General features: G+C 33.5%; 1 protein-coding gene across 1 annotated transcript in view; it reads left to right on the forward strand.

Moving 5' to 3' along the window:
• LOC118182382 (neutral ceramidase-like) overlaps nucleotides 1–18,631 on the forward strand; it is a 116,683-nt gene that overhangs the window by 82,813 nt on the left and 15,239 nt on the right. The window contains exons 9-13 of the mRNA XM_035351725.2: nucleotides 682–786; nucleotides 2,899–2,980; nucleotides 10,666–10,778; nucleotides 13,642–13,736; nucleotides 13,887–13,926. Coding sequence (XP_035207616.1) covers nucleotides 682–786; nucleotides 2,899–2,980; nucleotides 10,666–10,778; nucleotides 13,642–13,736; nucleotides 13,887–13,926 — 435 coding nt within the window. The remainder of the gene's footprint in view (nucleotides 1–681; nucleotides 787–2,898; nucleotides 2,981–10,665; nucleotides 10,779–13,641; nucleotides 13,737–13,886; nucleotides 13,927–18,631) is intronic.

An 18,631-nucleotide genomic window follows, 5' to 3' on the forward strand; every position in this document is an offset into this window, starting at 1 on the left:
CTGTATAAAACCGTACTTCTAACTTAAAAATTCTTGCATGAATCTGGCTAAGCCTAATAACAGCTTAGTTTATGGTACAAACAAAGGTACCATTATTCACGACTAATAACAGAATAATACTTTTCAAACTAAATTTAAGAATTCGCAACCAAGATTTTATTTTGCTGCTACCTGTGTGTTTTACAACTTAAAATAAATTACAGCATAAAAATGAAATCCTGCTGGCTGGGAACAAATTCAAACAGCTGGCATGAAGTATAATTGCATTTTTATAGCCTAACCAAAGAGATATTCGGAAATAATTTAGCTCTAACTGCAGAAATTCCAAATTCGAATTCAATAGCTATTAACTTCAGGTCAACAGCACTACGACAAGGAAACATTCCAGCAGTGAAACATTATTCTTTGACGTAGGTAACAATTTTTATTAATCATAAATTGAATAAAACCTAGTTAACTAAAAACTTGCTTTGAATTTCTAGATTGAATTATTTAGTGCTGCGGAAGATGAGAAGAAAACCTTGAGACCAAGAAAGAAAAAAAAAAACAAAAGAAATGGAAAAAAAAAAACATAAGAATTAAAAATTAGCTTATAGCAAATTAAAAGAATTATCATTTAGTAAATATATAAAAATTGTGATAAAATAGATTATGTCATTGATAGAAATAAAATATTTCTAGGAATTGTTCAAATCGGCATCGAAACGATTGAGTGGACCTGTTTTGTACATTCATCAATTTATCGATATGTCCAATGTAGATCTCTCTACTAACGAAACTGAAAGAGTAAGTAAAATTACTTTCATTACCGATCTTCTCACTAAATTATTGTGTATTCTCACTAAATTGTAATTTAGAACTGATTGAAATAAATATACTTCAGCAAGCATAAATTTGTATTAAAATTGCGATACTTGTTTATTATTATTTAATGAAATAACAGCAATATATCATTTATACAATTTGATTAAATTATTTATTTTATAAACACTTTCTTGTGAGGGAGTTGGTGTTCTCTTTTCTAAAAAAGCAAGCTAACTGGAAAATAAAATTTTATCTTTTAAAAAATTCTAAAATGTTTGTAATTAACAAAAATTAGAATATACATATATATAATCGCAATATAATATTATATATATATATATATAATGACTAAAAAAATCTGAAAGGTTTCAGATTTTACATTACTCCTGAAGGGGCGTTTTTTTTACGGTTTGTGTGTTACCTTTATTTATTAATTATCATGTTCTTTGCATTTAAACCATAAAATTCAGTTCAACAGCAATATCGCAAAAAAATTTTTAAATGAGCATATCTTTAGAATTTTCCGTACACAGTTTCGCGCGTTGAAGATAGAATTTTTTTTTTTTCGTACAGTGTTGCCATTGCTCGCTTTGAAATAGTTGAGTTTGTTAATCAAAAATTCGTTAAAGTTTTACAAAATATGAAATCGATAATAAAACGAATTCCAAATTCTAAATTTGGGATTCCAGATGCTCATATTCGGGTGGAAATATACGTTATTCAAAATTTGATGGCTCTAGGTACCGTCGTTATATCGCAATGCGAGAAACATACATACATTTAGGAAGATTCTTCATTATTTAATTTCTTTGAATATAATACAGGGCTGTAATATTTGGTGGCGACAGTTTGAAAAGTGAACCTCATTTAAAGTTTTCAGCGCAAAATGCCAAAACGAAATTAATAACCTTTCTAGGCTAAATTTTTTAAAAATTAAATATAGTTCTAACAGAAAAGAAATGACATCAGAATGATTCGTGAAGCAAGAATAAATATCGACTGCAGAATCCCTTGCAGTCAAAAATACATGATGGCAATTTTTTTAAAAGGAGGCAAAACAAGAAGGCACATTAAAAAGGACTTTTTCGCAATCGAAACATTACATCAATTTCAATCGAACATATAGAGAAATCGTTTATCGATTTAATGTTTTAAAATTAGCTTTCTGAGATGTGCTAAATTTCCTTCAGACTAAAACTTGATTTGAAAGTTCAGTGATGACAGTTGCTACCTCTTTACACTTTCCTTGACAAACGTTTTGCCATGGCTTCTTAAATTCTACAGGCAATAACTCAAATTCTACTTGAGCCATTTATAAGGCTTTAATTTTTATCGATATAGAATTTCTTAAATAGCAACATACTAAACTGACTAAACAAATAAATATGCAATCATTGTATGGGAATAAAAATAGAGCAAAATACGAATAAAGTATAAGCAAAGCTCAATGCAACAACGTGCAACACAAATAAATAGAAATAATTAAATAAAAACACGGACGCAATAAACAGTCATGAAGGTTATATGAAATTAAATACGTAGAATTTCTAGGAACACGTAGGAATTACAGGAATACCTAGAAAGAGAGGTTTAAAAATTAAACAAAAAAGCCCCTTAGATTGGTGCAGATTTTGATTACACTCTTCGATTCCGAGGCTATTAGACATAGGTCTCTGAAGTAGAGGTGTCTCTATCTAATGACCTAAATAAAGTTAATATAATTTTTAGTATAGTGATCAGAAAATTAATAAAATTAATTTAAATATATAATTTATAACATATCACGGATAAAAAATATTAAATAAGGTATACTAATTTTTTTGTTTACTTCTAATTCACAGTTAGAATTTCTGTTTCGTATCAAAAATATATTAAGAAAAACTCCTCTAGCTCCTCTAAGTGTTGTCGAATTTAGAAATGGTTTCTGAGATAAAAAATAAAAATATATTGGGGATTGTTGTTGTATGGGGATATTGTTGAATAAAATCTCAAAATCAGTTTTTGGAAAAAATTTAGATACTCTTCACGCTACAAAACAACTGATAGTGAATTCTTAAAAATATGATAACAAATCTTTTACTATTTTCTGCGCAGAGGACTACCTGCAAACCAGCGATGGGTTACAGCTTTGCAGCTGGAACCATTGACTGCCCGGGAGAATTTGATTTTTTACAAGGTAACTATTATTCAGAACAAGTCTTGCTTCCTCTTTCTTAGTTAAAGTTTCACTTAAATTGCCATCTTCTTCTCGCAATCCCAAAAAAAATTTTTGTAAAAAGCATTGTTAATGCATGCATATGCATGCATGCATTAACAATGCTTTTTACAAAATTTTGCAAAAAAAAAAAAAAAAAAAAAAAAAAAAAATCTTGTGTCCTAAAATTAAATTAAAGAAAAAAAAATATATCTAGAAATACACTTTTAATAAAATGTTTATGGAAATACTTTTTTCCTATTCAAATTCTATTAACATATTTTTCTTTGAAATATAAATAGAAATATGTTTTTAAATAAGAATTTATAAAGAAATTAATTCATTCATACAGAATTTATTTAATATAGAAAGTTTATACTATCTATAGATATAGTTATAGTTAACCTATAGTTATATTATCTATAGATATAGATATAGTTTATGGTTAAATATAACAAATTCATGTAAAATTTAAATAAAATTCAAGACTTATAAATTAATAAATTTATATAGAAATTAATATTTCATATAGAATTTATTTAATATAGAAATTTATATAACTTATATAATAACTGATTTATGTAAAATTGAAATAAAATGCAAGACTTATAAATTAATAAATTTATGCGTAAAGTTTATGCATATTTCATACAGAAATATTTATATGCATTTATATTATTAAGATTTTACCATGTATTTATTGGAAAATAAAACCCATTTTCTTTCTATGTTAATTAATAAAATTTGGTAAAGTCTTAACGGTTATTTTGATAAATAAATTCGCAGAGTGAGAGGAAGAAGTTTAGTTATCATATTATGTAGTATAATTATGCTATTTGAATAATAAATAAACCACACTGGTAATTACTGCATTACAGCATATCTACAGTTAATTTTCATTTTCATATATAATATTAATTTAGGCCTGCATCCTGTATAATGGTATAAAAATAAGCTTAAAAAATAAGCAATAAACACTAAAAGGAAAGGTACGAATGTAAAAAGGGGAATTAAACATACAATTTACATATGAGGTTCATCGTAATAGGTAGGTAACCAAAATTAGCAAGTCAAAATTGAGGCAACCAAAATTAGCATAAAACGCAATAACGCAGTCACACAACAGCGCCTTAAAAGAAGACAAATCGGACCTATGCGTCATTTCGCAAGCAGCGATAGTAATACGAGATAGCCAAAGGGAAAAGCATGAGCCGAAGATACCATTTGCACGATGAAATGCGTTGACGTATTCTCGGGATGTTGCAAGCTGGTGCAAGACATTCCGGTGTTGCAAGATAGCTCAATGTGCATCGCAGTGTCATCAGCAGGCTGTGAAAGCGTTACCAAAGGGCTCAAAACACCTGCAGAAGACGTGGCTCTGGAAGCCAAAGAATTACCACAACAGCAGACAAGCGCCTCCTCTTGCTGTGTGAAAGACGCCGTAGATCACTAATAGCACGACAGCTGGCTTCACATCTTTCTGCTGCTGCAAGACGGCCTATATCCCGTCAAACTGAGAGTCGAGTCGACAGCATGAGGGTGGATTGTACGCCCGACAATCCTTTGTCCCCATCTCATGTCAGAGAGCGATTAAATTGGGCAAACATCGCAGCTGGATACCAGAGCAGTGGACCCATGTACTCTTTATGGATCAGCCTCAGTTTAAAATCTTGAACGATTCGCGGAGTTCAATGGCATGGCGAGAGCCAGGGACACTCTATCGGGCACCAAATATTAACGAACGGCCAAGCCAACCTCTGCGTAATTCGTGGTGGTTCCTTCACAGCCGTCCGATTTCGCGACGAAATTTTAAACTCCTTGTGTGCGTATTTTTATTGCAACAATAGGTACGGACGACATATTTATGTACGATAAAGACCGCCCGCATAGAGATCGAGTAATGCGGAGTTATCTGGAGAGTGAAATCATGCCACGTCTGCCATAGCCTGCTACATCACCGGACCAGAATTCCTTACAGCATGCGTAGAACATGTTGGACGACGGATAGCAGGTCGCAGTGTGCCGTCAGACACCCTCCGCGAGCTCCGGCATTTATTTCTACAGGAATGAGCGTTACTGCCGCAACAAGCAATAAACGACACTATTGCCAACTTGCCTCGCCGTTGTCAAACATGCATTTCAGCTAGAGGGTATCATACCCATTATTAGCATTGCACATTCTTCCGACCTATTTGATCCTTCGCAGTGTGATGGTCATAATACATGTGGTTTTGTATGTCTTTGTTTTATTGTGCTATGCCACACCAATCTCTTGGATCAATTTCACAATATATCCTTTTAATAATTTTTGTTTTGTTCCGTGTTTTGCCTTTGCTTACTTTTTGAACAGGAATGTATTTCTTTACGTGCCATCGCGAAATACTATTATGTCTAGTTAAGTTGCTTAGCTTTCATTTAAATCAAAATCAAATGAATTCTTATAATAATTTATCTTCTGGTCAAATATTTATTTCTTAAAGTTTATCCTAAAACGCAATGAGGGTGTTACATTGAGAGGGTCTTATTTTCGAATAAATACAATTTATAAAAATGCTTTTTATTGTAAAACTTTTATTAAAACATTTACTTACAATTTGTGCATTTTCATTGAAATTTTGTTCATTTGAATGAAAAATAAGCAAGCTGTACCAAAAGTTGCTCTGTTTCATACTCATGGAAGCATGGAAATAAGTGAACAAGAAAATAATGAAATTTTAGAAGGACTAGAAGCTCATGTGACCTCACTTAACAACTCTGTAGCCACAATAAGAACGCTCACAACAGCTTGATTTTAATAGTTCTGATCCAAGTTTAAAGCATTCCTTAATGCATATTTTTATATTAAAAAAGCTACTTTAAAAATACCAAACTAATAGAAAATGGCAACGTATCAAAAACAGGGAATAGTGTTGTAGATTATAAAATTAGCAAAGCAAGAACCTTGTGTTTGTTGTATGTAGATTTTAGAGGCAATGAGCTGCACATCATTCTTTATCAGAAGCAAAGAAATCTGCAACGATAGGAAATCTATGGTTGTATTTATACCCAAAAGGAGTAAAGCGAACGAGAAGGTAACGCCATCTGTCGGCAGAAATGCAAATGAAAATTTAAAATTTAAGTTATTAGAATTTTAAAAGTGTTAGGAAGAACTGGATTGGAATTAAAGTCATTAACTAAAAACGATAAATGTTTGGGAATGTGAAAAGCTTCAAGAAAAACCAATTCACCAATATAAGAAGTTATTTCGATAATTTTTGCAGACCCAAAATCAAAATTATGATTAAGCTTCCAACTATGATTAGATATCGAATACTTTTTAATTTCACCTTTTCGGACATAAGATTCTTGTTCCTTGAAGTGAAACTTTAATGCTTAATTTGGCCGATATGTCTCTAACCACACTGACAAAATATGCTATAAATTCTCCAAGATTTAAAGTTAAAAATCTCTAAGAACCAACCCATGGATTTTACATATAGGCTAGGAAATGACTAGAAAACTGAACTTCTGGAAAATTCATGCAACGTTATAACTAACAGAAGGATGAAATGGAAACATTACAAAGTTATTAATGTTATTTCTGATAGCGAAATGTCTTCTTTGATGGCAATATGAAATTTTTTAAAGGCTTTATTAACCACACGAAAGAAAACACATGCTGTCCAGGAATTAAATCTTGAGAATATAGTGATATCTTCCTAATATTCCTAATATTATTCCTAACTTTATCTTCCTAATATCCTTATATTCGAAGTAGTCATTTACTGAACTAGTGATACGCTGTCAGGTAAATAACATTCATAAAATTACACTGGATATAAAAAACATCTTGTGTTCAACGTCTTTCGATCCATTCCAGCAGCTTAGAAGGATCAAGGAAAACATGGGAAGTGGAGTATCTCCATTTAACAGAGTACCAGCTTACATCATGAGTGATTTGCCACCATAACAATCCCATTTCTGACAGTAATTCTGTTTCTTTCTCTAACCACACATTAAAATGTCAAAGTATCATACTTTAAGTTGGATTTTGCTCATTAATGAAGGACGACTTTCTGACATTGGGTCCAGGTCTGATAGTGAGTTAACCAATTCATACTGCTGCTTCTGTGAGACAGTGATGACCACTGAGTTTTTTCTTAGAATCCTCTCATTTTTCCAAAACATTTTCTAAATGGCATATGTCGATATCGCTGCACCGAAGAAAGAGGATATCCCAGAGAGAATTATATGGTTGTTAACCCCCATACTACAATCAGCAATTAGATCCAAATAAAAGATGTTTCAACTTCTGATTTTTGCACCTTCTTCGTCCAAACGTATCAGCCATTTTTGCATTTTAATGGAACATTTTCCATAGAATGGAGACAACTTTTTTAAGAACTGTTTATCCATTTAGTTACTTTAGCTTAAAAAAATTTTTTATTTGTTTTTCATTTTAAGTGTCATCTTAATAGTGGTGTAGGAACATTTCTCTACAGACAGTGAAATTTAAACTTCATTTGTTGATCTCAGTTATTAACAATCATTTATACTGATCTCTTTACTTATAGATATACGGTTAAGTTTGCGTATTTGGAAAACTCGTTTGCACGAACTAATACAAACGTATTAATACAGCGTAATTCTTTATAAATTGCATTTTAGTATAAGCAATTCAAAATATGTAATTTAGTGAAAGATAATAGTTTCACTGCCACGATTTCAAAACATCCGCTATCAATGAAGCATGACTAGGTAAACAAAAAACATACACCATGCTTCAGTGAACAGCACATACCATCAAGTGGAGCAAACTTTAAGAAAAAGAGAAAGAGAGAAAAGAAAGAAAACTGTTATTTCGTCAATCTCCTTTTGCTGTTTCTGAATCTATTATGAATCTTAAGAACAAAAAAGTAAAACTTCCTGCATTAAGTGAAATGATAATAGCCATCTAAAAACAAAGCCTTCGTAAAACAATTCACAGCTTCCAAACGAACTGTCTATAAGCCCTTTTTTTAAATAACAGTGACTTCCGTCACATGACTGAAAAAAAAAGTGAATCATAAATACGCATGCGCGCTAATTGCATTCCCTTAATTTTAGGAAGTAAAAAAAAATCTCTTCGATTGCCTTATTACTCGTATCTTTAATTTGTGAATAACACGAACTACGCGCTTACAATTGGAATAGTAATGGTCAGTTTGTAATTTTGCTCAATCCTATTACTGTGTTTGCTAGCGTAATTCCTCCTTTTCTTCTAATTTTACTCCTTAAAAAAAGGCAAAAAATTATGCGTTGTATACCACTTCAGATATAAGGGGTAAATGAAGAATTTATGGAATAGAAAAGCGCATATGATGTAGACTTACTAATATTATTGTAAGAATATATTAGTTGCTGCAATACTTTCTTTCTGCATTTTACGCTGGTTACACTGTTCTTTCATGTCTACGTTTTACGCCGGTACCACTTCTTTGGACTATTGGTTATTGATTTCTTTCTAACTTATATAATCTAAATTTGTAGATTCATATTACTGAAAAATGTTTGTAATAATAAACTTTAAACCAGCCTGAATAAGTATACTGTACAGTGTATTTTCAATGTTTATAGTATTTTCTCGTAATTTGGACAAGAGGAATAAAGAAATTGGAGGACTTTCGACTCTTGCAGCTTCTTCAGCTTTCTGGAGGTGAACAAACTTCCATTCTCATGCAATACAGAGATGTATTACCCCATACTTACTAACGCCTCCTGGAATTTAATGAAAAAGAATGGTGTCTTTGTAATTTATGTCTAATTTCTCTTTTCTTAATTATTCCACCATACCACTGAATATCCTTAAGATATCCTGTCGTAACATCCCGGCGAGTATTGAGGATATCCCAGGGATCGTACGTTTTAGACACTCACAGAACTTTGTAATTTAATATCTTGTGTTGTTGTTGCTGCTGTAGTTATTGATCCTAACTGGTTAGCCATTAAGCAAGACCAGATCAATGAGTCCAAGAGACTTTTAATATTTCTAGTACGAAGATAGGTCTTTTCAAAAAGCCGTCTTTTACAAATCCCAAACAGACATTTTTTTAATTTCTTGTGGAAGCCTTTATTTAAATTATTATATCCCAGGATATGCGAAGGTTTTGAATCACTGATGCCTTCAGTACTTCTTCGTTTAATACCCTACGGATATTCTGAATGCATTTTGCAAGGGTCATCCGTTGCCAAAGATTATTAAGATATTTATTGTCAATTCTTCTAGCAATGTATTTATTCGACGATGTCTTGAGGTTAATTGATATGCCGCATTAAGTACTGGAGAGAAACATGTTAAACTGATTTTCCGACGTATCTTAGGGAGGTGCTAGTAGAACTTGAAATCTTCTCAACATACCGTATACTTTTTTGGAAACTTAGGATATCCCGGGGTTATACTGGAATTTGACATTAAGCACTCAAAATAATATGTTTGTGAAATCGGAGGAGTATTTCGAGATGTCCTAAAGATGGCCGCTGAGCCTATAAATAATATCTTCAGGATATTCCGAATATTCTTTTGCCTCTGTTGGTCATGGGAAAGAATGGTGGATATTCATGGATAGCATTTTGAAGAAGTAAATGTATGGTGTTTAAGATATATGAAAAGTTATATAGCTTTCTCAGAAATTCCAGAATCTGTTCATTCTTGCGGAGGAGTCCATTTCCTGAGTTCAGGGGATAGAAGGAAAATAATACGAATGAATTGTTCCTAAATATATTTCTCTTTTCTCGCAACGATTACTACAGAAAGTTAGTGTCTTATAGAAACTTGCTGAGGAAATTGAGGTAATTATTAAAACCTTGTAAGATTTTAATATCAATATTTACTTTGCTTATGTTCACGGACATTTTGGAAGTTTTAGGAACGAGTGAGCTGATAGTGTAGCTAAGCTAGTCAGAAACTTTCTTATTGATTTAAACCTCTATACAGTTTCTCACTGAATGCCTTTTTAAAGAAAAGATGCTACCTATATCTGGAGCAAAAAATATCTCGCTGAATAAAAAGCACAGTAAAATGGGTTTTCCTAAAATATTTTGTAAAATACAATTTGGCCAGTTTTCTTTAGACTTTAAACTATCACAAGTTTTGTCAAGAGACGGCAGTTTTAAGAGTTATTTAAAGCGATGTGAACTTAATTTTAAGTACTTTGTACTGTAACGGAGCGGCAGTGAAGATGTTAATCATATCCATCTTCAATGTCTTCAGTAAAAAGCGATTCTTCAGACGATTTTACGGAACTGTCTCATCTGGACCACCGATTTTTTTCTGAACTTTTACGAACTATAGAGACATTTTCACCTTTCAGAATTTCATTGTCAGTTTGGATTTTTGAGATATTTTAATTATTATTTAATATTATTTTCTTTCTTTTTTTCCTTTACAGTGTTATTCTACTTTCGTTTGTTTATTTTATTAGTGATATAACCTATTTGTATAAGCCTCGTGATACATTTTTGTGAAAAACGAAAAGATAAAGCGAGATAAAGCTAAGAAAAAAATAAAATTCTATTCTAAAAGTTCTAAGTGGAAATTTACGCATGGGGGAGAATTATACGTATAGTTACAGGATAAGACTAATATTCTTTATACTTAATGTAGCAATATAAAATAGTTCACTACCAGTATTTTGATAAATGTTTTATAGGTACAACGAAAGGCTCGACTTTATGGAACATAGTTGTTGATTTCATCCGCAGACCTTCTAAAGCCTTGAAACAGTGTCAATATCCCAAACCCATTTTACTAGCCACAGGCGAGGTAAGTTTTTGTGAAAGAAAAGCTTAGTTCTGAGTTCTAACAATACGCTTCTTCTCTTATTATTTCAGATTTTTTCATTTATAACTGAAATCCGTGCGTTCAAATGCAGTCCTTTCTCCCAGCTCAGGTTGATTTGTTTTGTAAACTAAACCTATAAGTAAACTTTCGTTTATTTTGTAACACATTTAGGTAGAGGAAGCACGAAAAATGTGGCTAATATTGATACATACACACTTCTAATTACAAAATTTAATGCATTTCACGAGCCATATATTCTTTCAAAATTCGCAGACATGTGCTTTATGAGTAGTTAGAGGGATCATCTATAAATTTCTACAGAATGTTTGTTTCAACTCAAGGCTAAATCCTTAATCATCAAACCGATAAAATCTTGTTTCGTGGCTATTGATTAAAATTAGTTTTAAATGTTTAGAATTAAGTAGCTGATAGGTATAGAAAAATGATGTAGTAACTAAATTTGTTCATGCATATTTCCACGAATTTTGCATAAAGGTATAGCATATTTTATTCTTAGAACACTAAAACATAGTAAACATTCTAATAAGCGAATCTGCTGTTCGAGGTGTGTAAAAAATTCGATTTTATTTGGAAGGTTCAGAGTACCAAGCGTAATTTCATTTTTAATGAAAAAGAAATTAAATATATGTATCGTAAAGTTAAGAAACAAATTATATGTAATCTAAATAACTAACTCTTAAATTTACAAATGTTATGCAAAGTGCTGTGTTTGAGCACAATCAGTATCTTTTTCTACCAGAGCAACAAGCAAAAAAAATATTATTAATAAAATGCATATCATATTTACTCTTAATGAATCTCAAATGATGTGTTCCGCCTGAAGGCCACATTGTTAGTTGATGTTTTATAATAGCATTTCTGTCTACTTTAAGTTTAGACAGAAATAAGTAAGTCTGCTTTAAGTTAAGTCTGCTTTAATTAGTAAGTCTGCTTTAATTAGTAAGTCTGCTTTAAGTTTGCAAAACGTGCTGTCACGCCGGTGTAGCTTTGATCCAACATGCACGTTAAATATGTCTACGTGGCCTTTGGCTAACTTAAGACTTGGATTTAATTTTATTTCCCCACTTTCTGAGTTTACGCCACAAATTCTGGTTGGATTTGTAAGCACCAGGAGTGTCTGTCTTCTGTTCAACCATTTGATTTTTTAATTAAATGATCTTTGATACCCTTCTTACTTTTATGTTTGCATTATAGACATAGCGATAAGTATTGAATTTCCTATGTTATTTCTCCACGAAAGCTATTTCTATGAAGTTTAAAAGATATGAATAATTATTATCATATGTAGGTTTAAAAATAAATTTTCGATATTCTTATATTTTCCATTGCATTTTAAATAAACACGTCTTTCTCTCAAAACTCTCCGAGACAGAGCTATGCCGTTTTCCTTGTGTATACAGAACCTTCTAAATGACAATGTTAAAATCGGTCTCTTCGCTAATTACCCACCAAGGTCTATTTGATTAAGATTTTTGAAAACTAGTAGTATGACGTGCGCTCTAATCCTTGTTATTTTTATTCATGTAGCTGAAGAAGATAGATCTGTCTAACCTTTGAAACTACAATACTGCATATTCATACGTTTATTATTCTTTCATATGTTTCGTTGATTCTTTTGATAGCTATTATCTCTAACATGTATTTTCGAACATGTTACCAATCATTTATTTCATTCCAAACGAGCGAATACAGTGATTTTTTGTTAAATTTGGAACAGCTCCTTAGATATTCCTGGCTTCCTAGAGATAAAAGTACAGAAAAGAAATACTTCTTTTAGAGAAGCAAAACTTAAAATAGTATCCTGAAATTGCTAAAGAAAAGCTATCATATTTTTAAATGCAATATAAGCATGGCATTTACAAAATTTTAGGGTTAATTTTTCAAGCAAGTTCCAGCAAATCTCCCAAGCAATAAATGGTACCTATAACATACTTTCCCAATAAACGTATACCGTTATTATAATCTAATCTGTATCAGCCTTCTTACACGAGAGGAGTTGGAATATTATTTTTTTCAAGAAATGATAGTACGTGGCTGTGAATGATGCGTAGGAAAGATGTGCATCTATTTCTGAAAGCTCTTATTGTCTAGCAAGCCGCATTAGCAGTTGTTCTTCCAGGCCTGTACCTACGTTCATGAGAAGCATGTTGACGTTTTTAACACCCCAACAACAATATTGAACTTTATATTCTCATAGATTTTTAGTCTTTTTTCGAATTAACAATGATATAGCATAAGATATATTTTGATTGTAATCTGTGGTCAATGATTGTAAACGCTCAAACATTTTAAGGTACTTATTGCACTTGTGATTTATAAGCTTATCCGTGAACTTAAAATTTCCTTTCTGGATTCAGTAGACGCGAATATTTTTATTATAGTTCAACCGTCTCAAGCGCAACTCTGGTTGGCATTCTGCCAAAACACATAGACTCGTCCAAAAAGGGCGGTATTACTTGCTGCGACGGGAAAAGTCTTCTCCTCTCCGGAAAGACATATACTGGAGGGAAAGAAAGTCTTCATCCTTCCACCCTATTTTGAGAATCATTCGGTCCGAATGGCGCATGCGTGTTTGTGCTCATGGTCGCGCATGAGGCGGTCGAACTTTTTTTTTATACTGACATCTCTTAAAAAGGATTTGTATGTTCCGTATTTTTATGGTAAAGTTTATTTATTACTTTGAAATTATTAAGGCATTTTTAACGAAATTGTTTAAATACTATTCATTTTTTATTAATTGTTTCAATGTAAATCAAACTTTTTGAACGCGCTTATAAATGCTAGAATTAAGCTTCTGACAGAATATTTTTTTTTTATTCAACAGATGTCTCTGCCGTACAAATGGCAGCCAGATATCGTTCCTACCCAAATCATCAAAATAGGTAACTTGGCTGTGCTGGGGGTCCCCGCAGAAGTGACGTAAGAGGAGTTTCGAATAAGCATATATCTCTTTTACTTTATTTCTATAAACTTTATCAGACTATCTCTGTTCCTGACTAAAACAGATATTCTTTCTTATAAACTATTAATAAATTCAGAAAAATATAAAATTGTATATTTATATTTCAGAACAATGGCTGGCCGTCGATTACGAAATGCTGTGAAAAAGGTAAATATTAAATAATAAATTTTCCAATATTAAAATTGTTTTTATTTCCAGCATAAATATCTTTCTTTCATAAAAACGACAGTAGGGCTAACATGAAATTAAATTTAAATTAAAAAGAAGGTTTAAGTTAGAAACTGCTCTATTTTGTTGTCTTGTGTTTTTCTTAGAATTTTTTCTTTATTTATTATGTTTCATTGAAACATAAAAGCAAGCTATGTTTTTTTAAAGAAGCAGAATAAAGCAATACTCTGAAACTACTCTAGAACGCTGTCATATTTTTACTATCCTCATAAAAATTTAACATACTCTGCGCGTTTGTAAAATTTTAGGACTAATTTTTCAAAATTAAGCAAACCTTTTAAGCAATAAGTGGCTTTTATTTAATATAATATTGACTATGACATCTCAACTTGCTTTGTTTTGATCCAATGAGCATTTGTCATCATGGATTCAAAACTGTGGAAAGAACAGTAATTTTTTCAGTAAAGCGGAATTAATCCTGATTATTTCAAACATATTATGACTGGAGAGGAAACTTCTTTCAATACTTATGATCCTGAGACAAAACAAAAAATATTTGCTTGAGTTGAAGGATGTTGGAAAGGGATAAGTTACCAGGACTTTGTTCCTGAGGAGAAGATGGTAAACTGCATATTTTATAAAGACATAATTGACCAATTTTTGAAGAAAGCTTAGCGCATTTGGCCTGAGAAAGAGTACATTCAAATAGCAGGTTTTTGTTGCATGAGAATGCTTTGTTGCACGACAATACTCTGTTGCACATTTTCATTCTCGCCAAGCAGTTTCTACCAAACAAAAATATCACAATTCTCAACAGCCTTCCTTATTCATTCACTAGATCTAGCATCTTCAGATAACATTCTGTTCCTTAAAGTGAAGTCAATTCTCAAAGGTTTTTATATTTAATTAAATGAAGAGCTTCAGAAAATAATAACCACGTCCTTAAATAATGGTATTTCAAAACAGGATGTCTGGGAAGGAATGATGCAATTTTATGATAGTGTTGAGCGTTACATACATAGAACTACGAGGGTTGTAGAATGAGGGTTGAAAATTAATGATATTGCTTTTATTCGATTCTGAGCGTATTCCTAAAACTTTGTAGTTGCATTGCCTATATTAAAACTAAAAGTAAATACGTAATTAGCAGAATCACTTGATCACTTGAGCCTTAACATAACATAATCCAATGCATATTGTTAAAAATAACATTGATGAAACTGGAATCAAGTCACCGCGACGTCATTAGTAACCAGTAACACAAACCGAATCATGAAAGGCGAAAACTCAATGCAGGCAGCAGTGTCGCGTACGTTTATTTACTGCAAACGTAGCCACTATCAAGCGGCAGGAAAGAGGGTGTCCACAAGGTTCTTGCGCCGGTCCGTTGCTCTGGATAATCACCTTTAACTCCATACTACAACATGAATGGCCTTTGCACACAGATATTATAGCATACGCCGACGATGTAGCCCTTCTGGTGTCTGGCCGCACAAGAGATGAACTGGAACGGAATATCACAGAAACCTGCTCGATATTCACGGACCTATGCAATAAACTTAAGTTAACCATCTCTCGGCAAAAGTCCGCAGCCATCGTAATTCCACGTCCTGGCACAAATCCCACAAGACGTCCATGTATAAAGCTACTGGGCAAGAACTTAAAAATAACGAAGACGATTAAATATCTAGGAGTCACTTGGGATCAAAGACTCACCTGGTTACCGCACCTCCAAGAAATACGTACAAAAACATCGACCATCGCAAGGAAAGCCAGGCAATTTCAAGGGAGAAATTAGGGACAAAACCCCCATATCAGGAAACTATTATATCTGACAGTGGCAGAGAGAATAATTCTCTACGCAGCAGTCATATGGGCACAACCAATGAGCAGCCGAAAGACCAAGCTACTGACCACAATTCAATGGCCGTTTGCATTAAACATCTGCAGAGGTTATCGCACAACAGCGTCCAGCGCCGCCACGATACTTGCAGGCCTGCTGCCATTACACATAAAGGCAGAGGCAGAGGCTACCTATGTACGAATCACTCATCACAGACAAGAAGCCACATATGCAGGAATTACGTTCAGAACAACAGACTATGAACTCCCTGGCAGTGTGCAACACATCCACCCTGCCATCAAAGGTAGAGGGATCCATGTCAAAATCCAACATCAGCCATCGCACTCCAGACAACGCACTTCCTGTGAGATTACACAACTGTTCACTGATGGATCAATACGTGATCAGGGAGTGGGCTGCGCGTTTGCTCACTACGAACATGGCACACTAGTAAAGGAATGGAAAGGACATCCCACTAACAGCAATAGTATTTTCCAAGCAGAGGCACTAGCAATATTGAATGCGCTACGACATGCCCTCAACCTTTCCCTTACCAATGCGACTTTTTACACAGATAGCATGTCAGTGCTACACGCACTCAGGGATCATCACCACACTTCACCCATCATCATAGATATACAGCAACTTTTACGCAATAATCATCAAGCCCGCTTTAACATGGTATGGGTGAAAGGACACTCCGACAACGAAGGGAATGACGTCGCAGACCGACTGGCTAATGAGGCTGCCAACAACATCCACGCTCAAACTATAAGTGCCCCTACCCCCGTCTCACACCTCAAGAAAACTCTGCGTAACATCTGTAAAGAAAAGCGGCAAGAAGAATGGAATAGTGGCGACACAGGGAGAAGGACGTATAACTTCCTACCAAAGGTAGACACGGAACGTCTTATAACAATAGCCCCACTGACACAGTACATAACGGGTCATGGCCCATTTCCATCTTATTTTATGCGTCATGGCATCTCAGCATCTGACAATTGTGTGTGTGGCATGCTAGGTTCTCCCGAGCACTATCTATTTGACTGCAGTCTAACAACAAACCACCACTTACCACATCCAACGAATGATAGAACACTTTACTATCGTTTCATAATCAAACACCCGCCAGCTATAAGGAGCATCTGCGCAGTTGTACAGCAAATCAACGCCCTAGGGCAAGACATTTGCGAGCCACAGTAGCATGGTACTGCAGACAATGTACTCAACTATTAGATACTCGCAGTATGTACACATTCTGTAATACACATTCCACATTCAATTTCGAGCCTCGTGTTAACATCTGCTTTCAATAGCCACCAACTTGCAGATATAATGTTACTGACATGTTTATCAGTGTAAAGCACTGGGCACCCAATGGAATGATGTGTAATCGTAAATCGAAATATATAATATCCGTACAATGCACGAATGTAGTGTATGCAACGAAATATGTAATTCATGTAACAGAAGCCCTAATGAAAGTATGTACATTATGTATTATGGGAACTGAGCATATTTCCGCACAGCACTACTGCTTTACGCACACCTTACTATGTCTTATATGTTTCCTCTGAGCGTAATATTTGCATTTATGTGCTTTACGTGTTTCCATATGTATTCTATGTGTCATGATATGTATTTTCGTGTGTGTTTCTATGTCTTTATGTTACGTAATTACGAGTGTGTTTTTATGCTTTTACGTTTAATTTTGTATATCTATGTGTTTCAGCTTATATGAGTGTTTTAGTGTTTTAATGCTATCCTTTATATTCTTTCTAAGTTACTTTGTGTTATTAACAACGTCCTATGTAAAAACTACCCGACATCTAGCCCCTGTATGGCCATGTAAACTCCTGGTGCAGCCTCACGGGGCTCCAGCGAGTTGCTTCTTCGAGATAGTGGAGGACGTGGGACATATGCCTGTTTACCTATGTTATACGTCAGGCGTCCCCGTCCTCCGTCGCCTGTCACCTGTCACCTGCAAACGTAGCCACGTCATACAGTTTGGTATTACAACGAGATAGGGCAGAATAAATCTGAATACATTTTGACAACAACAACATGAGTGAATAAAATTATATAAAATAGGAACTGAATGTATGCATACCATGTACGTTCATGTAATGTTCTCACATTTTCTCCAGAAATTTCAAAACAAATTGATAAGTGCGGTTATTAGACGAGTTATTCAAAATAGATAACATGTATTTATTCCCCATTTAAACTCCAGAATAGCTCTTTTAAAAGAGAAAATGTGTTTCTCTAAAGTGAGTAGAAACTACATGAAATCAGCAAGAGGTTTTATGTATTTTTAATGCATTATCTAAAAGAGATTTTTCTATGCCCGTTATCACAAAAGCACACGCACACTGCTTTTACTGCAACTATAACAGCAATTCTTGTTTTCTGATTAACATGTTCGGGAGAAATATGTTTCACATTTTTTTTTACCTAACGTTACCAAAATATGTTTTCCAGTAAATCATTTTAAAATCCATCTATTCCAACTGAGACTCCTGTTATTTTAAAATGCTTCCGAAATAATGTCCTGGAAAATACTTCCTCACACTGACAATGGCCATGATTTTATCCAGTTCGCAACAAGACTGCAGCTCATCTCCACTTTTCCTGAACTTGCACAATATTGCACGTTGTAATTTTACTCAATCCACAATAAAAGCTAATCCGCCCACACTTTTCCTAAACTCTCACTACGTACTGTAATTTTACCTATTCAACAACAAGGACTATCCATTCCTGAACTTGCACAATGCCCCATTTGTCGAAATGCTCCATGTGTTTCCAAATGTCGAGTTGTGACTCGGCAGTGAGTCATGA

Source organism: Stegodyphus dumicola, chromosome 1 (assembly GCF_044657685.1).
Source record: "Stegodyphus dumicola isolate Sdum_Otavi_A_Nest chromosome 1, ASM4465768v1".
NCBI lineage: Eukaryota > Metazoa > Arthropoda > Arachnida > Araneae > Eresidae > Stegodyphus > Stegodyphus dumicola.